This window comes from Podarcis gaigeae, assembly GCF_964106915.1.
Source record: "Podarcis gaigeae genome assembly, chromosome: 14".
In the NCBI taxonomy this organism is placed as follows: domain Eukaryota; kingdom Metazoa; phylum Chordata; class Lepidosauria; order Squamata; family Lacertidae; genus Podarcis; species Podarcis gaigeae.
In genome coordinates this window covers 52,945,717-52,965,338 of record NC_139690.1, presented here as the reverse complement: position 1 = coordinate 52,965,338, position 19,622 = coordinate 52,945,717, and the positions used below count along the sequence as shown (strand labels likewise).

Here is a 19,622-nt window from a genome sequence, read left to right as displayed (position 1 = left end):
CTTGCCATATTAGGTAAAAGGAGATCCGGAAGAACCAATGAGCTTGCAGAGGAGGCGGGCGTAGGGAGGGTCCCCGTCACGTGGCGGCTCCGGGGCAGGGAATCCGGCCAGTCGGGCAAAGGGCGGCGAGTGAGGAGGGTCCTCGGCCGAGGCCTGCGTTTCTGGACTCTTGCGCAGGACTGTCGACTTGGAAGGGGCACCCAGGGGCCATCTAGCCCAACCCCTCGCAGTGCAGGGATCACGTGTCCTGCTCTCTGTCAACTGTCATCCAGCCTGGTGATACGAACCCAGGACAAGCGTCTGGAGCCCCTGCAATCTCGCACACCGCTTGGTGGAGACTGGGGTGGCCTGTAACAATATATATTGTATGGAAAAGTTTTAAGTTCTCTTTAACCGTTTTAAATTATTGAGTTGAGTTATCAGGTTGTGTTATGTGCTGAGTTGAATAGGATCCAAAATGCAGCAGTCTGGTTAGTCCTAGAACAATAGGATCCAGAATGCAGCAGTCTGATTGGTCCACAGGAGCCACCCAATCCAGCTCCAGGTGGAAGTGAATCCGCAACCTGATTGGCCTACAGGAGAATCCCAGAATTAGCCAATCACATGGGGGTCATTGTGTAAATAATGTATATAAAGCAGACATTGTGGGGGAACTTCCATTCCTCACTACTATGAGCTGAATAAGGGGCATGAAATCCATTCTCGACTCCGAGTATATGTCAGGTTGGCTTTAAAAACAGGACAGAAATGGTTGTTGTTTAGTGGTGTCCGCCTCTTCATGACCCCCTGGACAGAGCACGCCAGGCACTCCTGTCTTCCACTGCCTCCCGCAGTTTGGTCAAACTCATGCTGGTAGCTTCGAGAACACTGTCCCACCATCTCGTCCTCTGTCGTCCCCTTCTCCTTCTGCCCTCCATCTTTCCCAACATCAGGGTGATAGATAATTTATTACGGTCAAAGACCAGCTTGCATAACACAATAAAAACAGCGTTCCTAAAGATAAAATATACAATCAGAGCAGATTGCAGCAATAGCTCATGAGGTAAAATTAAGATATATGCATATACCCGTACAACTGATATTTGGGCTACCATAAAAATTGACCCTGATTTCCTTCAGAATGGATAGGTTTCATCTTTTTGCAGTCCATGGGACTCTCCCAGAGTAATTAATACCAGGCTGTCTCCCCCTCAATTCAGGGTGGAAACTCTACATTCCTCCATAAACAGCTGAATTGTCACTTTAAAGCACATTTTAAAAAAGCAAATACATTCTTATTGAGTTTTCGGGTTGACCTAAAAACCCAGCGCGAGGAAACTGAGCTAAATAAACTCACTTCACCTCCCCCGCTCGCCACGTACAGAGTGGAAGCTCTAGATTTTCCTATCTCTACCATCCCGCGCTGCCATTGGCTGAGGGTCAGGCCCCGCCCCGCGCCTCCCACGCCCTCCCATTGTTGTCTTTTTCTCTTCTCCCCGCGCGGCGCGGCGCCTCCTGGGGGTTGTAGTCCGCGGCCGATCTCCCCTTCCGCAGCGAACCACGCGGAGGGCCTGGGCGCGAGGACTCTCTTTCCCGTGGTGCCCCGCGCGGGAGCGGCCTGCAGGCCTCGCCGCCTTGACGGAGTGTCTGAGGGGGCTTCGCTGAGGGAGAAGAAGAGGCTTCGCCGACGAGACCCGCCGACCGCCATGGGCTCCCTGCTCAGCCGCCGCATCGCCGGCGTCGAGGACATCGACATCCAGGCCAACTCGGCCTACCGGTACCCGCCCAAGTCCGGTGAGGCCCGGGCCCGCCGCCGCCCCCGCCCCGGGAAAGGAAGAAGAATAATAATGGGGATTTTGGTAGTAGCGACCCCTCTTGCTCCTCAGCTTCCCCTCCCCGGTTTTTGCGGGGGCTTCTCCCCCTCCCCCAACCCACAGGGGGGTCCCTAATATTCCCAGCAGCCTGAGAGGAAAAGCGGCTTCGTCTCTCGGAGCGGCCGCCGAGGCTCTTCCTGGGTCGCGGGGGGGGGTGGGCTAGATGACCCCTGGGGCCCCTCCGGCCGCCATTCCTGCATCGCAGGGGCTCGGGCTGCCGCTGCTCATCCCCCCTGAGGATGGCACGGGCGTTGGGCAGAGCGGAAGGGCATCGCAAAGCAACAGCGCAGTTGAATTTTTTGATAACGATTTGTTGGTTTTCCAGAAATAACAGTAACAATACCAAAACAAAACAAATCGACTTCCCTCTAGTCCCATAGCTGTCAACTTTCCCCTTTTCTTGCGAGGAATCCTATTCGGAATAAGGGAATTTCCCTTTTAAAAAAGGGAAACGTTGACAGCTATGCTCTAGTCCATGGGGAGGCAAACTAAGGCCCGGGGGCCGGATCAGGCCCAGTCGCCTTCTAAATCCGGCCCCCGGACGGTCCAGGAATCAGCGTGTTTTTACATGAGTAGAATGTGTCCTTTTATTTAAAATGCATCTCTGGGTTATTTGTGGGGCAGAGGAATTCGCTCATTCCCCCCCAAAAAATATAGTCCGGCCCCCCACAAGGTCTGAGGGCCAGTGGACCGGCCCCCTGCTGAAAAAGTTTGCTGACCCCTGCAGTCTAGTCCCTTCCTTTGTTCCATTATTTTTCAATATACTGCATGTCCATTGTGCGATAGCGCAGTTTAAAAGGCCCACGAGAAAAAGAGCCTTTTTGCCTGGCACCTGAAGATGCAGGTGAGGAAGGCGCCTGCTGAGCCTCCCTGGAAATGGGAGCCACTACCAAAAAGGCCCCTCCTCCTCCTCCTGCTGCTGCTGCCACCCTCTGGGCCAGTTCACCTGGAGGGATTGGGGTCCTGGGCCTTTGAAGGGTCCACAACAGCACGTTGAACGGGGCCTGGAAACAGAGGGCCATCCAGGACGAGAGGACCCTTGGCTTTCCCTCCAAACTCTGCCATCCTGATCCCCACCCCAAAACATGACCAGAAGCCCCCCCCCCCATCAGAGGAGCCTGGTGGCAGGTGCCTCTTCTGAGAAGCCAGGAGACCACCTGAGCATAGCCTCCCTCCCCCCCCCCCCGGAAGGGACTAGGCTGCAGGGGCCAGTCAAACGGGCAGAGAGGAAAGAAAACACCTGCAAATGTCATTGCTGGTTTTTAATCGTTTGAACATTTCAAAGATTGGCTTTCCCCGGATGATTGTAATGTATTATTATTTTCTGTGTGAGCCACGTAGAGTTTTTGGAGTTCTTTTATAATCAAGCGGCGTATGAATTTTGTGAAATAAAATAAATAAATAGCCACTGGTCCCAAGGGCTCCTCAGTGCCCCTTGGTCTTGGAGGCAAAGAGAGGGCTGTCGATTTCATGTCTCGCTTGTCTGCTTTCTGGCTGAACAGGGATGTTTGCAGAGTTTTGCTCCAGTGTGCTTGTGACACCCCCACCCCCTCCAGCTGCTATGAACCAGAACAGCTGAGAATGGAGCCTCTGTGCTCAGTGGCAGCCTACCTCTGAGTCTCTGGTCAGGGGGCCACCTTCATGCCCAGCTTGTGAGCTTCTCAGAACTGCTCACTGATGGAAACCAGGTTACATGGGTGTCTCCGCCCCACGTACAGCTGTCGTGGACGCCCTGAGAGCTGTTGCCCTCAGATCCTGCTTGCAGGCTTCCCTTTGGTTGGCCACTTGGAGAGCAGGATTCCGGAACAGATCCAACTGCAGCCGGGCTCCTCTAATGTTTTCATCATGGCGTGCCCCTCCCTCCTCTGAGCCATTGCTAGGCAGCAGCAGTGGGCTGCCCCCTCCTCTTCTCTCCCTCCCCACATATCACCTGCCTGCCAGCTCTCTTCTTCCAGGCACCTGCCAAATAGGTGGGTGGTTGTATGCCTGCATTTCACAGCCCACGAAAGGGGCTCCTTCCACAAATCTTGGGGTGGGGAGGGCAAGTGAAGCTTTTGGCTGCCAGCTGGTGTGGATGTCTGCCCTCTCCCACTCCAGAGAGAGGCTGCTGAGCCCCGCCTTGTGCCAAAGTCCTGCCAGTGCCCTTGGCATCTGTGCCCGATCTGCAGTGCAGGTCCTTTCTCGACTGTGAGGCTCACTGTGTGACTTTGGGCTGCCCTGCCCTACCCTACAGGGTTGTTGTGAGGATAAAATGGGTAGGTGGGTGTGGGAAGAACTCTATACGATGACCTTGAGATCCTTGTGTGGACGGCGGTGGTTAAAAATGTAATAAATACACACGTAAAACCAGATCTTTGCCTTCTCTTCAGGGAACTACTTTGCCAGTCATTTTTTCATGGGAGGCGAAAAGTTTGACACGCCACACCCTGAGGGATACCTTTTTGGGGAGAACATGGACTTGAACTTCCTTGGCAACAGGCCAGTCCAGGCAAGTACTCATGATTTTGGTGCACCAAAATGAACTGGGGGGAGAGGGGAGCACCAGCCAGCCAGCTGTTTCAGAGCACAGCCCCCATCACAGCTGTTGTCCCAAACAGCTGGAGCCTGCCAGGTCAGAGCAGGCTCTCCTCACAGGAACTCACCTGAATTATGACCTCTCAATTCGAAGGGTTGCAGGTGTGTGTTTTTAAACAACTTTTCCCTGAGGTTGAATGGGGTTCAGAAAAACAAAGTGAGAAATACTGGTGGATTTCAATTGGGGGACAGGCTAATGGACCCCTGATTGCTGAATGTGTACAGCTCTCCCTTTTTTGTTTTGGCTCAAACCCTTCCAGGGATAGCTGATGACCCTAAGTGGAGTTTTCCTCCTGTGTGTGCAGCTAGAGAGAGCCAGCTTGTGTCAGTGTTGGGGGTGGAGAGTGGCCTGCCCCCCTCACGTCCCCCCTTGCTTCCTGTGTGCTTTCTCAAGAGGCTCCTGGTTTTTCATTCCAGTTTCCCTATGTGACCCCAGCACCTCATGAGCCAGTGAAGACTTTGCGCAGCTTGGTGAATATCCGCAAAGATTCCCTCCGCCTGGTCAGGTACTGCAGACCCAAACCCCTGTGGGGTGAGACTTTTCAGGGGGCCAGGGTGGAACCACAGCTGCCTTAGCCTATGCTCTGCTGAGGCCAAGGAGCTTAAAATGCAGGCTCTGTGGGGGGGGGGAGGTTTGAAATTGTGTCTTTTTGCAAAGAAGGTCCTTAACTTGCCTTCTTTCCGTCGGAGCAGGTTGCTTGATTTTCTGACATTCAGAGGCTTCCTTTTTTATTTTTGATTGTGAGCTGAAGAGGGAGGCTTCCTTTGTCTGTCCTGGTCTTCGTGTGCTGCTGAACAGAGCATGGGGGTGTTTTGAGTTACAACAAAGGTTGCGCTTAGTATCACATTCCACACTTGCAGTGAATTGTGAAAATCTGGAGATACGCAAGATCTAGGAAGCAGGTGGTTTGAAACCTTGCCTTTGCTTGTTTCTAATTCTGGCCAAAATGGAGGGGTGGGTTGAGGGGCTTGAGGAATCTGGGCAGGGGAATGTGAATAGAGGCAAGAAGGCAGAGGAGTCTGTCTCCTGAAGATCAGGTGTTTATTATGTGTAATCTTATTGTGATAATTTGGTTTCGTGGCATATGTGGCTTCTGAGACCATCTAATAATAATAATGGTAACCATTAATATAATAAAACCATTAATGTAATAAATATTGTGTGTATCTTAGAAAGCATTTTAGACAGTCCCATCAGGAGAGCTGGAAATGTGATAGTTGTGAAGATAGTTTGAGTGGGTGGGTGGTAATAAAGAAACAGAGACGGCTCAAGGATTGAGTTTCTGCGCCAGGTGAGAGATTGCAGCAAGCTTAATGTCTGAGCTCACCTGCCGTGACTCAGTCTCCCTTTACACCAGGTACAAAGAGGACGCTGACAGCCCCACTGAGGAGAATGGGAAGCAGAAGGCCTTGTACAGCCTGGAATTCACCTTTGATGCCGACGCACGCGTTGCAATAACCATCTACTGCCAAGCGACGGAGGAGTTCATTAGCGGCATGGCTGTGTGAGTGCTGGGACTCTGGCAGCGAGGGCCTTGTGGGGAGCCCATCAAAGGGATCATGTGTCTTTTGGAGTCATCGTCTTCACCCACCCATAGTTCTGTATTATTTTATTTATAGAAGTATTTACACACAGCTGTTTGTTTTTTAAAGCAGTTTACAACAGTAGCACATAAAGCCGTACAATAAAAGCCATATAGAAAAGTTAAAATCAGACATCAGATAACTCTTGTGGAAAGATGTACTTTTAATTGCCAGCATCAGCCTGGCAGAATTGAAGAGTATTCAGCAGGCATTTAAAAGTTGGAACAGAAGACGCCTTCTTGATCTCCAGTGGCAGAGAGTTTCACAGGACTGGGCCGATGACACTGAAGGCTCAGTTTCGTGTTGTTGTCAGATGAGCCTTGCCAGTTTGGAGAATGACCAGTGACACTCCTGCACATAATCTCCTCGATCGAGCTGGGCTATAAGGGATTAGGTGATCCCTGAGGTACCCTTGACCTAAGATGTTCAGGGCTTTGTAAGCGAATACAAGGACCTTGAACCTGGCGCAGTAGTAGCTTTAGCAATGGAGCCCCATGTTGTTGACTAGACATTCTGCACCAGCTGGAGCGGCTGAAGCAGGTCCAGGGGCAGTCCCACAAAGAGCACATTGCAGTAGTCCAACCTTGAGTTACCAGCGCATGGACTACAGTGGTCAGGCTATCCCTGTTCTGGAACGGTTGTTGCTGGTGAACCAGGTGAAGGGATGGGGACCTTAGCTCTTAAATTCACCAGCTTGACTCAGCAGAAAAATATATTGCCATCCCCAAGGTCTGGCATCCCTGCACCACTGAGAGCTGCACCCTGGGGTAGTTTGGAGACGCCCTTCTTTTCTTTATGTCCAGAAATGTGCTAGCTTAGCTTGGGGTGCCAGCAGGTGGCTGCATGAGGCAGGTCCACAAGCACATGACATGGTTTGCTGCGGCTTTTGTTGCTTTTGGCCTGTGCTTCGCCATGACACGGAAGGGTGCTGGATGTGGCCTGTGAGAGCCCAGGAGCTGCCTCTGGGTGCGATGCTGAGCCTCTCCTCTTCTCCCTGCCTGCAGCTACAGCACAAAGAACCCTTCTCTGCAGTCGGAAACGGTGCATTACAAGCGAGGAGTCAGCCAGCAGTTCTCGCTGCCGTCCTTCAAGATAGACTTTTCGGACTGGAAAGACGACGAGGTGACGTTCCTGGCCTCTTTGTGCCTCCCAGATTTGGGTCTTTTAGCTTAGCAGAGTCACATAGGCTTGTGTTTCTCCCTCCTGCCTCCCCCGTCTTAATGATTTTCCTCCTGGGGGTTGGGGGGGGGTTGAAAGCAAAGCAGTTGTGGTGTCATCAGAACAAGAACAAATTTATAAAGGTGCTGGGAAATGAACTAAAGATCTTCCAAGGGGAGGGGCTGGAAGCAGAGAAGGAAGCTGAGTGGCTGCTTGTCCTTCCTTCCCATCCTGTATCTCCTCCCCCCCCCCCCCACACACAAAAGGAGGGTCTTTTGACACCTTTTCCTTGGAGGAGTTCCATATGGAAAGCCACAGGACTCCCTACCAGCCAGACTAATCCCTCTCTTTGCTCCTTCCTTCCAGCTGAACTTTGATCTGGACCGCGGCATCTTCCCCGTCGTCATCCAGGCTGTGGTGGATGAAGGCGACGGTAAGACACCCGCTTCCCCTCTTTGCCTTTGTGCCCCTGGGAAGCAATCAGGCTGGCTCTGGGGCGCAGCAGGGTTTGGCCCAGAGGCTGGAGTGGCCTTTCCAAGGGGCCAGGCTGCGCTGGAATCAGACAGTCCTGGGAAAGGTCTCCACCATGCTAGGTTTTTCTGTGCTGGGGCTGAGCAGGGAGCAGGAGGGGAACTGGTTTGCTGGCTCTTGGGCAGGATTTGGCTCATGCCACCTCCACCTTCTGTTCCTATCTGGGACGGTCTCCTTGTTCATATGCGTCTTACGGGACGCAGGACAGGCTCTGTGCTAAAGAAGGCCTGTTCTTTAAGCCAAGCAAAAGACCCACGTTGCCCAAGAGATTTGGATCGCCAGCAGTCTTAGCAGATTAACTTCAGTATTTCCTGTTCTTAGAATAATTGCGTCTCCCTTTTTGAGAATTTAGTCTTACTGATGTACCCTTTCTCAGGAGAAGTATTTTTTACATTTTGCTGGAAGCCAGCCAGAGTGGCTGGGGCTACCCAGTCAGATAAACAGTATATAAATAATAAAATTAAAAAATTTTTCTATAAAAGAATTATAAAGCTATTTTTAAAATAACATATACTGTAAAGCTATTTATAAAGAATTATTAAAGCTACCCCCTTATTATTATCATTATTATTATTAATAAAAATTGGGTAGTTTTAATAATACAGTCGAACCTTGGTTTTCGAGCAGCTTAGTTCTCAAACGTTTTGGCTTCCGAACACTGCAAATCCAGAAGTGACTGTTCTGGTTTGAACTATTTTTGGAAGCCAAATGTCTGACAGGGCTTCTGTGGTTTCCGATTGGCTGCAGGAGCTTCCTCAGCTGATTTATCTAGCTGAGAGCAAATTCTGCTGTGAATCCTTTGAAACCCTTTTGTGTGCCTCTGCGGATACACAGACCACACTTTGGGAAACACTGCTCTGATTTCATCTGTGACACTTCAGAGAGATATCCCTGGGAGGGAAACAACAACTGGAGCCTTCTCTCCTTCGCCTCCATAGTGGGATCTCTTGTGCTGGAAGTCTTCAGCCAAGGACTGTGTGTCAATAAAGCTGGAGACAATAGCAATGTTGTTTGAAGGAGCTACTGCCTCTCCCTCTTAGCTTTTCCCATCATGCCGTGGGAGAGAAAATGAAAATATTATCTTCTGTTTGTGTAACTGGTAGCCTGGGTCAAGAAAGCCGCCTCCCCCAGCCTGTGGTCACATGACAGATTGATGAAGAGGTGGGCAGCAGCTGTGAGAAAGGCGAATTCCATGCCAGGGAGCATTAGGAAAAGAGTCGGAACAAAAACGGTCTATAGCGCGATGCCATGTTTGGAATCCTGGGTACAGTTCTGGTTGCCTTGCCTCAAAAAGGAAATTACCAGGAGGGAAAAAGGGTTCAGAAAAGGGCTTGGTTCAGAACTGCCTGTTGACCTCCATCGTATACTTTGATTGCGCACAACTTCTTCCTTGGTCATCTTGAAAGCTCTGCTGCCCATGTGACCATTTGGGTAGCCTGTGCAGCTGGGAAATCCCGACTCTTGAGAGTCCTACCGCTGGAGGACTCAGGCCCCGAACCTCCTCCCTTGGAGCCTGGCCTGATGGGGTGTTTGGGCTGCCTGTAGCCTTGCTCCTGATCTCATGGCCCTTCTGCTTTCCCTGCAGTTGTCGTGGAAGTGACTGGCCATGCCCACATCCTCCTGGCTGCCTTTGAAAAGGTAAGAAGCCCCCCTTTGTCCCATCTGAGCAGGAGATGGCTTTGGGTGGTTGCTGGACTAACAGCGCTGGCAGAGGGGCGAGACATTGCCTTGCCTTCTCCGTGGTTCCAGCCTCTCTTGCAAGGCCCCTTTCCGCTCCTCTCTTGCCCTGTTCTGTTTGGTGCTTTGAATAGGGAAATCAGCAGAATCTGACAGCTTGGATTGTGTAATCAGAATAAATCCTGAAAATGCAAGTGGGTCTGTGCATGGAAGGAGGGTTTGCTTAGCAAGCGGCTGAAGACTTTTCATATTAAATGTGCCAACCTCTCTCTCCCGTGTCTTTTCCCCTCGTCAGCATGTGGATGGCAGTTTCTCGGTGAAGCCTTTGAAGCAGAAGCAGATCGTAAGTCTTTGTCTGTCTGCAAGGATGTGGCTTAATCTTGTTTTTTAAGCTGTATTTCAATCAGTTGTTTTTATATTTGGTGTAAGCCGCCCTGATCCCGGTCTTGGCTGGGGAGGGCAGGGTATAAATAAAATTTATTATTATTATTATTATTATTATTATTATTATTATTATTATTATTATTATTGGCAGAGGTGCTGGCTGCCATCCCAGAGAGGCCTGACCCCTTTCCCACTACCCAACTTAGCAGGGCCCATTGGATTTACTGCACTGAGAATGTGTAATACAAATATTTAAACAGGTTTTTTTAAAAGGAGGTTTAGGCAGATTCACAGATGATAAAGTTCTCTGTGGGTACTAGGCATGATGTCCACAGGATTGAAGACAATGTGCCTCTGAATCAATACCATTTGTTGCGAGTCCCAAATAAGAACATCAGAAGAGCCAATGGCCCATCTAGTCCAGCACTCTGTTCTCACAGGGGCCGACCAGATGCCTGTTCTGGAAGCCCAGAGGCAGGACCTGAGCTCTCCCCTCCCCATTCAAGCAGCCAATGTTCAGGTCCACGGGGCTTCTGACAGTGGGGGTGCAACATGGCCATTGTGGCAAGTAGCCATTGATGTGTTGTTCCTCCCCTGCACTGCCTGTGGGGTTCCCAGAGTCGTCTGATTGGCCACTCTGAGGACAGAATGTGGGGCCGCATGCACTTCCTTTGGCTTAGCCAGCAGCTGCCAGGTTCTTCTGACTTGTGCTTGTGCTCAATGAAGAGCACATTGCTGCCCTTTTATTATTCTGGTTTTGGTTTCCAACCTGTCTCCATCCTTTTTTCTCATTTGCCTTAGATGGTTGTTTCTTCATGTTTAGTTTTCAGCTGTGTATTTCTATCGTGTTGCGTTTAACTTCCATTGCAAGCCGCCTAGAATATCCTAGTGGAAATAGTAGTAGTAGTAGCAGTAGTTAAGAGTAATGATTAAAAAAGAAGCAAGCAGCATTTCCTGCTTCCCCACAGGTGGACCGGGTCAGTTACCTGCTTCAGGAGATCTATGGCATTGAGAACAAGAACAACCAGGAGACTAAGGTGAGGAGGGGGAGTGAGGGAGGGGAGGCCATTAACTTTCCCAGGGCTGCAAGGCAGTCAAAGACCATGAGAGGAGCGCATCCCTCTATGTAAAAGGGGAGTAAGCAGAGGTTCTTGTGAGTTTCTGCCTCCCAAGTCTGAAATTTTGGGGCTTTGCCTGTTCTGGGTGGGGTTGATCTTGCCACCTGCTGCCAGTAGTGTTGGGTTGGGTGGTTCTGTCCGTCAGAGTCCGGAAAGGGACCCCTGGATTTCTGCGGTACAGCGAGGGTTCTGAACACTGAGCTGGGCCACAGGAGCATCCAGTGAGTTCTTTGTCTCCCTCTCCCCCCGCTGCAGCCCTGTGACGATGAGAACAGCGACAACAGCAATGAGTGCGTGGTGTGCCTCTCCGACCTGCGGGACACCCTCATCCTGCCCTGCAGACACCTTTGCCTCTGCAACTCGTGTGCCGACACCCTGCGCTACCAGGCCAACAACTGCCCCATCTGCCGCTTGCGTGAGTAGCAGGGGGGCGGGGGGGGGCAGAGGCGAGGGAAGAAGCCCTTTGCAGGCCAGAAAACCCGGGGCTTGAAGCACAGAGACTCTTCTTCACCTTTGATCACACTGGGCAGCTTTTCCTCTGGGGGCTGCCAGTCTCATTGCATGGAGCAAGCTTGTTTTCTGCTGCCAGTGGATTCAGGTCTCAAGAAAGGAGATTCCGACTAAGCATTAGGAAGAATTTCTGGAGGGAAGAGGCGTTTGACAGTAGGAAGGACTCAACTCCCCTGGAAGGTGGCAGTCTCTTCCATTGGAGGTTTCTAAGTGGACGTCCGATGGCCATTTGTCAGGGATTCTTCAACTGCGATTCCTGCATTGCAGGGGGTAGATGATCTCCCTTCCCACTCTACAGTCCTATGATGCCGGGGGGGGGCACATTTGTTCCCCCTGTTCAGTGAAACTCTCATAGGAAGTCCTTTGCTGATGGGCAGGGATGGAGCAGGGAAACATGAGCTCCATGGACTCCGTTTCTGTGGTACAGCAAGGTGCACATGCCTTGCCACACGAGCGCAGGAGGAGCATTGCAGGATTCCAGGTTCGGTGCCCATGCCCATTTCTGAGGCCCGTCCCTCTAAGGGGCTCTGTGGGGCAGCAGCTGATCTGCCCCTGGAACAGTTGCTTAAGTCAAAGCCGCCTGTCTCCCTTCGCAAGAGCAGTTGCTGTGTTCCCCAGTCAACGTGGCTAGCAGGTGGCTTTGGGGTGCCACCTCCCAGAGGACTCTGCCCACAGCCCAACCCGTAGGAGGCAAAGATGATGTGCCTTGCCCCTGGCAGATTTCGGGCGCAAGAGATGAGACTGGGCTCCTCTTGACTTCCCCCCCAGCCTTCCGAGCCCTGCTGCAGATCCGAGCCGTGAGGAAGAAGCCTGGGGCCCTGTCTCCGCTCTCCTTCAGCCCCGTCCTGGCACAGACCCTGGACCACGACGAGCATTCGGTGAGAAGCAGCCTCAGGCATCCGGGAGGGGTCAGCAGAAGGGGTGGTTTCACCCCCAAAGCACACTTGAAGCACTGGGGGGTGGGGAGGATGCATCTCTCTGTGTGGGGTGGAGGGGAGTTGGCTTGGGCTCTGGGCAGACACGGGCTCATCCCCACCTTTGCTGGGGGCTCCAGGTGGCCTTTTCTGCTGAGCCTTGGCTGTCCCCCTCAGGTAATGGGGGGATGAGGTCAGCCTGCCTCGTAGAAGGACAGGAGGCCATAAAAATAGCAAAGGAGAGACAGGGAATGAGGAAGAGAAGGTGTGTTGCTATCCCGGTGGATGGGAATAGCTGTTTCCTTTTGTTTTCTTACTACTAGTACTACTAATTTATATGCTGCCCATCAAACTGAGTTGCCCCAGCCACTCTGGGCAGCTTCCAAACATTTAAAACACAGCATCCCGCCTTCCCTCCATCCAGGTGCCCATGGCAGTAGCTTATAGGGGATTCCCAGGCAGCCTCCCACTTGGGCTCTGATCAGCCCCAGGCCTGCTGAGCTTTTGCCTGGGGTGATGGCGGCTTCTTATGGCTCCAGACTCTCCCCTGGGACTGTTGCACAACCCTGAGAGTCCCCAGCTCAGTTGACCAGAGAAAGAGAACCTGAGATGCCCTTCTGAAGACAAATAACAGCAACAAGAATGATCATTCCTCACAAAAGTGACTTGATGCAACTTAGGGAGATCAACTCATTGCTAAACATAAGACCATAACAAGGGGGCCCATCCAGTCCTGCCTCCTGTTCGCCCAATGGCCAACCAGGTGTCCCTTGTGGGGAACCTGCAAGCAGATCATCGGCTCCAGAGCCCTCGGCCTCCTGTGGTTTCCAGCAATGGGTTCAGAAGTCTTGCTGCCTGCAACTTTTGAGGAATTGCCCAGCCATGCTAGCTAGCAGCCAATGAGAGCCCTCTCTTCCTCCATGAATTTGTCCAGCCCTCTTTTAAAGCCATCCAAGTTGGTGGCCATAAGATGTTTCTCTCCTATCCCGATAAGGAGTGTGAGATTTTGGGAAGATTTCAAACTACTTATTGGGGTTCTTGTTATTTTTCTCTCTGGTGTTTTTGTCGTCCTTAAATGTTGTAAGCTGCCTTGTAAAGCGTTAATCTTAAAAGGTGCTCCATGGGTGTCTTCTAATGCCAGGTAGCGTGTTTAGCTGCAATTCCTGCAGTGGGAGTTGGACTGGGTGATCCTGTGACTCCCTTCCAGTCCTGCAGTTCTGTGAGGGCAGAGCTAAAGTGGCTTCAATGCTGTAGGGATCAAACTGCAACGACGGCTGGCAGTGGCTGAGCTTTTGTCTTCCTCTCCTTCTCCCTCCGCAGTGTTCGGACAACATCCCTCCAGGCTATGAGCCCATTTCTTTGCTGGAAGCCCTGAATGGCCTGCGCTCCATCTCCCCCTCCATCCCCTCGGCTCCCCTCTATGACGAGATCACCTACACGGGGGTCCTGGATGGGCTTCCCCTCTCTGGAAGACCCCTGGTGGGGCTGGACCGAGCTGTGGAGACCAGCCATCAGAAGAGCAAGCACAGCAAGTCTCCAGACAGGTGAAATCTTGTGGAGAAGCTTCTTTGGATCGCTAACTCTCGCCCTCCCCGACGCCAAGTCCATCCTTGCTCCGTTTCCCAGTCCAGACCTTCCTCTGCCCAACGCCTGAAGCTCAGGGCTCCTAGTGCCTTTGCCTCTTGCCCCAGAGTCAACCCCCCTGCCATGCGAGCCGCTGCCAATCCAGCTGTGTCTCTTGTTCTCTGCAGCACCCTCCGGTCTCCCTCGTCACCCATCCACGAAGAGGATGAGGAGAAGCTTTCGGAGGACTCAGACTTGCCACTCAGTGGGACAGAACTCGTGCTGCAGGAGGGCAGCTCCCCAGAGGTGAATCTCTCTTTCTCACTCTCTGTCTGTCTGGCTCCTGCCTCTTTGCTAAGCCTGGAGTGGCCTGCTGGTGGGGTCAGGCTTGGCACTGCCATGAGCCTTGCTGAGTTGTCAGCCTCAGAAAGGTGCCTGCCTGCTGCCTGTTCCTGCCTGACAGCTGAGCAACCGCAAGAGCTCCTTGGCCAAGTTGGACTGTGTGTGTGTGTGTGTGTGTGTGTGTGTGTGTGTGGTGTTTGTGTGCATCCGCAAACTGACAAGTGGAGGTGTCTGGTTCTGTGTCGTCTTGTAGAAAGTTCTAGTTTTTACTGGCACTGGGAGGTGGCCAGTAAACAGCAGGCGGGCTGTTTGGGCTGCCCACCATGAGTTGCCAGAGCTGGACGCTCCCATGGGTGGTCCTGATCACCCATCTCCTTCCCCTCCCACACGCCACCCTCATGGGCTCCTGGGGTCCCATCCGCACACCAGGGGAGAGGTGAGCTGCTCTTGCCCTCTGCTTGCAGCAGTGCTGATGGCTAGGGAAGGGGGCAAGCCCTCTTGATGCTGGGCAGCAGACCACTCTCCCCAAGGGCTCTGGCAGGGGCCTCCCTCCCCACCAAATGTGAGGATTGAGGAGGAAGGACCCCTTCAGACTTCCTCACCGTTACGCTGGGAAGAAGCATCCCCTCCATTGCTGGCTTCTGCTCTGTTCCTCCCCATAACAGCCTTGCTTAACACACCAGTCCCTTCCCACGGGCTTCCAGAGCCTCTCCCCAGACTAAGGGAAATGGTAGCTCTTTTTCCTTCTCCATTGACATGTCAGCCTAGGAAGCTGAGCGCAGCCTGGCTACCAGATCAGGGGGTTTTCCACCAGGTGTAGAGGGGCAGTATCGCCTTTCTATCTCCCCGCTGGCCTTTGGTACCCGGGCTCCCACTTCCACGCAGCTGCCGCTTGGACCTAGCTGGAAACTGTCGGGCTCAGAATGTTTTCTCTTGACTTTCCAGATTTTTGGGGGGGGGGGGCAACAGTCATCCAGAGAGGCATTGGTAGCAATCTTCCCATATTTAGGCTGGTGCTTGAACCCTTGTGATTTTCATTCACAATTTTTATTCCTGCTTACATGTCATCTTACTGGGCTTTGTGTCATATTTTTATTTTATTTCTATGTGCTAAGCCTTTTTTGTCATTGTGGTTACCTGCTTTGAATATACTTTTCTATAGGAAAGTTGGGCATACATTTTACTAAACCAAAAAAATTGCCCTTTTCCCCCTTGAGAGCCCCAAGTGTCTCTTTCAACGGGATCCGGAGCAAACCTATTTCCTGCACGAAAACAAAACTCCCCGCTCTGGAATGGTGCTGGTTTCTGCCCATTTGGAAAGCAAAGCAGGGGGCTGGATAGCGACCCTCCTCCTTTGCAGAAATGAGACCCTTTTCTTTTTCTCCTCCTCCTCCTCCTCCCATCTTTCAAGAGCCTGACAGCGGAAGAAGCAGAGGCAGCCAGCCCCCTGCAGCAAGGTGAGCTCTGGCTGGGCCTGTGGTGGGTGAGAATTGGCGGGAGGGGGAGTATCCTTAGCCTCTGGCCTGATCCCCTCCTGGGTATATGTTGTGTCCGTGCTCTTGAACATGGGCCTGGAAAGAACCCCACTGCTAGGACTGCCTCCCTGGAGGGGCAGCTTGGGCAAAGTGGAGCAGGCACGAGAGCAACGGGTGGTGGTTGGAGTGCTCTACTAGGACCTGGGAGAGACCACGCTCCACGAAGCTCACTGGCTGTGACCTTGGGATGGTCGCCGTCTCTTTCGGCTTTACCTGCCTTTCAGGGTTGTGGGAATTAAACAAGAAGGGCAGGAGAACTAATAGATAAGAATGTTGGCTATTTTGTAGATTAGTTGGGCTGCAGAAGGCGTACTGGGGAGACCACACATTCAAGAAACGCAAAAGTAACTTTTGCTAAGTTTTAATAACAAAAACAAAAACTCTTTTTACACTAAATTGCATGGCCCATCCACCAGGGTACTGAGAAAGCTACAAACTGCTCTTTATATACCATACCCAACAGCTTAATTACCACAACTTAACAGCACCTGCTATACTGCTTCACAGCTGTAAAACCAAGTCACATTATTTGCTCTGGCCTTTAAAGAAATACACATCTTGTGGAACAATAATGAATCTTCAAATTTAAAGAGACCATTCAACAAAGAAATTCAAAAATGCCTTTCTTAAACCCTTGATCTGGGGGCCCCCGGCCAAGGCCAGGGAGTGGCAGCATGCCAAGGCGCTGAGGCTTCCCCTTCTTTCTCCCTCTCGCAGGTGCCCAGCCTCCCTCTGTGGAGGCCCTTGTCCAGGAGAGCAGCAGCAGCAGCAGCACCTGTGACCCCAGCAGCCTCCCCATCCTGGAGAGCGACCTGCCAGCGGACGTCTACCTGCCAGGTAACGTCGAAAGGAGCCCTCGCTGGTGACTGGCGCTTCCTTTCCCTCCGCTGAGAGGGGGATGATGCCCTTGCTCGGCCAAGAAGGAAGGGCCCCGACCCACCTGTCCCCCGTCCCCCCAGCTTCATGCGCCGTCCTGGCTTTTTCTGCTCCTGCACCGATGGCCGGGCTGCCTTTGCATCGCTGCTGCTCTCTGTGTGGCAGCCATGGCCCTATTCTGTACGTCCATGCCACGAAGGCCCCATCCGTGTGGCACAAGGAGGAGGGCAATTGGGAACGGCGGGGGGGGGGGGCGGGAAGCACATGCATAGGGGGCCAGAAGAGGCTCAGAGGCAGAGGCTTGTGGTGGGTTGCAGAAGAGGCCTCCGCCCGGCTCTCGGGCACCACCCGATGCCCACAGCAAGGGGGGCGTCTGTCCGTCCGTCTTTTCTGACCGCTTTTTCTAACGTCTCCCCCCTTTCTGTCTGCCCCGCCTGGGCAGCCCTCGGCCTGGACTCCTGCTCTGTTGGGATAGAGGAGTAAGCTGGTACGTCTCGTCTTTCCTCCCTATACGCTGGCGGGGGCCTCTTGGGAGGGCGGGTGGGAAAGGGCAGCCAGAGGTGGGGCAAGGGGGCAGAGGATAGAGGGGGGCTGCAGTGGGGAGGGGGCTGAGATGCGCAGGGCAGCTTCCGCCCTGCTGTTGGCGGTCTCTTTCAGCGGACAGGCGCCCTGCCTTCTTCTTGCTCCCACCCTATGCCTGGGGGGCAGGAGGGCTGAGAGGGTCAGCACCACCAGGGCTCCTGAGCCGGCCTCTTTCTCTCCCCCCCCCCAAACCGCAGGATCTTCTGACTTCGCTGGCACCCTCCCTGGCCGTGGGACCAGCCAATCCGGGCAGCCCTTCCTCTTCAACAATCCCCGCCTCTGCGTGGAAAGCGGGCAGAGCCCGTCCTGAGCGCCTGGCTCGGGGTTCGAAAGCCACCGCCACCGAGGGGCTCACAATGCCAAACGCCCGGGCGCATCCTCTGGGGCGGCTCCTCTTCCTGCCTGCCTGTGGGGAAGCAGCCCCCTCTGCCTCCCTTCCTCTTCCACCAGCAAAGGATCCTTTACAGGACACGGGTTCCGATGCTGCGGCACGAGACAGACATTCCCCCTCTGCGGGGCTCAGCCTCGGACCAGGACTCTTCCCCCCCTCCAAGGGACTCTTCTGTGTCTTTGTACAGATATGCATGATATTCAGTGCCCCCCCCCCCCCCGCATTGGCCGTGAGGCTGGTGTGATGGAAAAGATTTCCTCCTGCCTTGCTGTGCTCTCTTCCTGCCCCCCCCCCACCCTCTTTGGACATATCTCTTGGCGCCTTGGCCTTTTTAAACCCCTGCCTCTGATTTCCCCCCTCCTGCTTTCCAGCCTGCCTGCTCTGCTCCTGGCCGGCACTTGACGCTCCTGGCAGAACCCCCCATCAAAGCACATGGGGCGGGGGGGCCTTCTTCCTGCTCCTGCAGAAAGGGAAAGTGGGTCAGGCACAAGGCACTTGCTGCCTCCCCCCCCTCCATGGACTTCCTGCTGGGGGGTGGCTGGACTCCAGAGAGGAAGCCAGCGAGGGGCGGCAGGGACTCAGCTGGAAGTGGCTTGAGGCTCCCCACTGGGACCTGCGTCTTCTGCCCCATAGCTACCCCTCCACCACCACCACGACCTGCTGCTTTGCTGCAGGATTTGGGGGCACAGCAGCAGAGCCAACCTGGGGGGCACTTTTGCTGGAGGGTGATGCAGAACCTGCAGCTTCCTCTCTTGCCCTGAGGCTGGGGCATCTGGTGGGCTCCCCCTTGTGCTGCCTGTGCCACTGAGCAGGAGCCTGTTCACCCCCCACCTTGAGCTCCACTGTTTGGGGCTGTGCCCAGGTGTGCCTTCTCCTCCTCCTCTTCCTCCCTCCCAACTGCTTCACCCAGAAGGCGGTGGGGTGAGGGGTGTCCTTGTGGACTAGCTGCCTGAGGGGCTGCCAGCTGCTTCCTTGCCCCCCCCAACTGCCGCCTTTGAGGGGGCCACTCTCTTTCCAGGCCCAGAGGGCAGAGCTGGGCCAATGTGTTTCTATATTTATAGTAATAAACCCCTCCTGTGTCAGTCTGGTTGATGCTGGTGACTGGCTTTTTTTTGTTGGTTTCTTCCTTCCTGGTATCTGGTGGGGTACATTGACCATGTGGACGGGGCCACACGCAGTTCCAGTCTCTTCACTGAACTGAGGAAGCCTCCCGCCTTTATGGGCCTTGTGCCAAGTCAGGCTGCTGGTACCTTGAGAGGAGTGATATAAATGTTGGGAGTGGCAGTGCTCTGGGTTTGCCTTCTGCCCCTTCCTTGCCTGCCCAACAAGCCACCACCCCCCTGGCCCTTCTTTCCCCCCAGTCAGGAGTGGGTCTGCAGCAGCCTTGGCACGTGGCCCACGTCTGCCACTCACCCTTGGGCACTGCAGCCAAATCCACTGGCAAAACGCTTTTGACCCAGACGCCAGGGCCCTCTCAAGCCAGGCCAGTGGTCCATTCAGTGGGGCTGGTGGAGGAGAGATCCGCCTTTCACCTTTCAGGGGCGGCAGCTGCCTTGGGTGGGGTGTACCAGGGATGGGAGGGGGTGGTTCTGCGCTCTCAGCCAGGCCTCGCTGGCCCCTGCCCTCGCAGATCTCTCTCCCACCCTGGTAGGTGAGCAGGACAGTTTGTTCCTCTGAGGAGGCTGGCCGTTTGGAGGAACAATGAGCCAGCCAATGCGCCCGTCCGTCTTGGCTCAGGCTGCCACTCTTTGTCTCCAGAGCGCTTGCCCAACTGCCCCAGGCAGGTCCAGGCCTGTCTGCTGCCCGGTGTCCATCTCCTCACCAAAGGACTGGAAGGAGAGTCTGTTTGCCTTCTTCCCTGCCCAGGCACAGAGGAGCAGCTGGCACATGCCTTAGCACATGCGTGGCATGGGAATGCCCACCTCCCACCGGCACCTTCAGGGAGTTTGCCAAGCGTGCTCCAGTGCTCTTCCTGGCCTGCCTTTTAGCTGCCAGCCTTAGCTGAACCCCTTTCCTCCCATGGTCTGTCT

General features: G+C 53.7%; 1 protein-coding gene across 2 annotated transcripts; it reads left to right on the top strand.

Moving 5' to 3' along the window:
* The first annotated feature begins 1,558 nt into the window (after positions 1-1,558).
* Positions 1,559-18,682, top strand: MGRN1 (mahogunin ring finger 1). Of its 2 annotated transcripts, XM_083711936.1 has the most exons (17): positions 1,566-1,773; positions 4,223-4,341; positions 4,845-4,933; positions 5,786-5,932; positions 7,016-7,133; positions 7,536-7,602; positions 9,286-9,338; positions 9,673-9,720; positions 10,730-10,798; positions 11,135-11,294; positions 12,158-12,267; positions 13,624-13,847; positions 14,055-14,172; positions 15,620-15,665; positions 16,461-16,580; positions 17,062-17,106; positions 17,399-18,682. In XM_083711936.1, exons 1-16 carry the CDS (start codon positions 1,686-1,688, stop codon positions 17,100-17,102), a joined length of 1,617 nt encoding a protein of 538 aa, XP_083568062.1. In that variant the 5' UTR covers positions 1,566-1,685; the 3' UTR covers positions 17,103-17,106; positions 17,399-18,682. The 2 variants fall into 2 exon arrangements, with proteins under 2 accessions (XP_083568063.1, XP_083568062.1); XM_083711937.1 differs by lacking the exon at positions 17,062-17,106 and having other exon boundaries at positions 1,559-1,773.
* Positions 18,683-19,622: the final 940 nt, after the last annotated feature.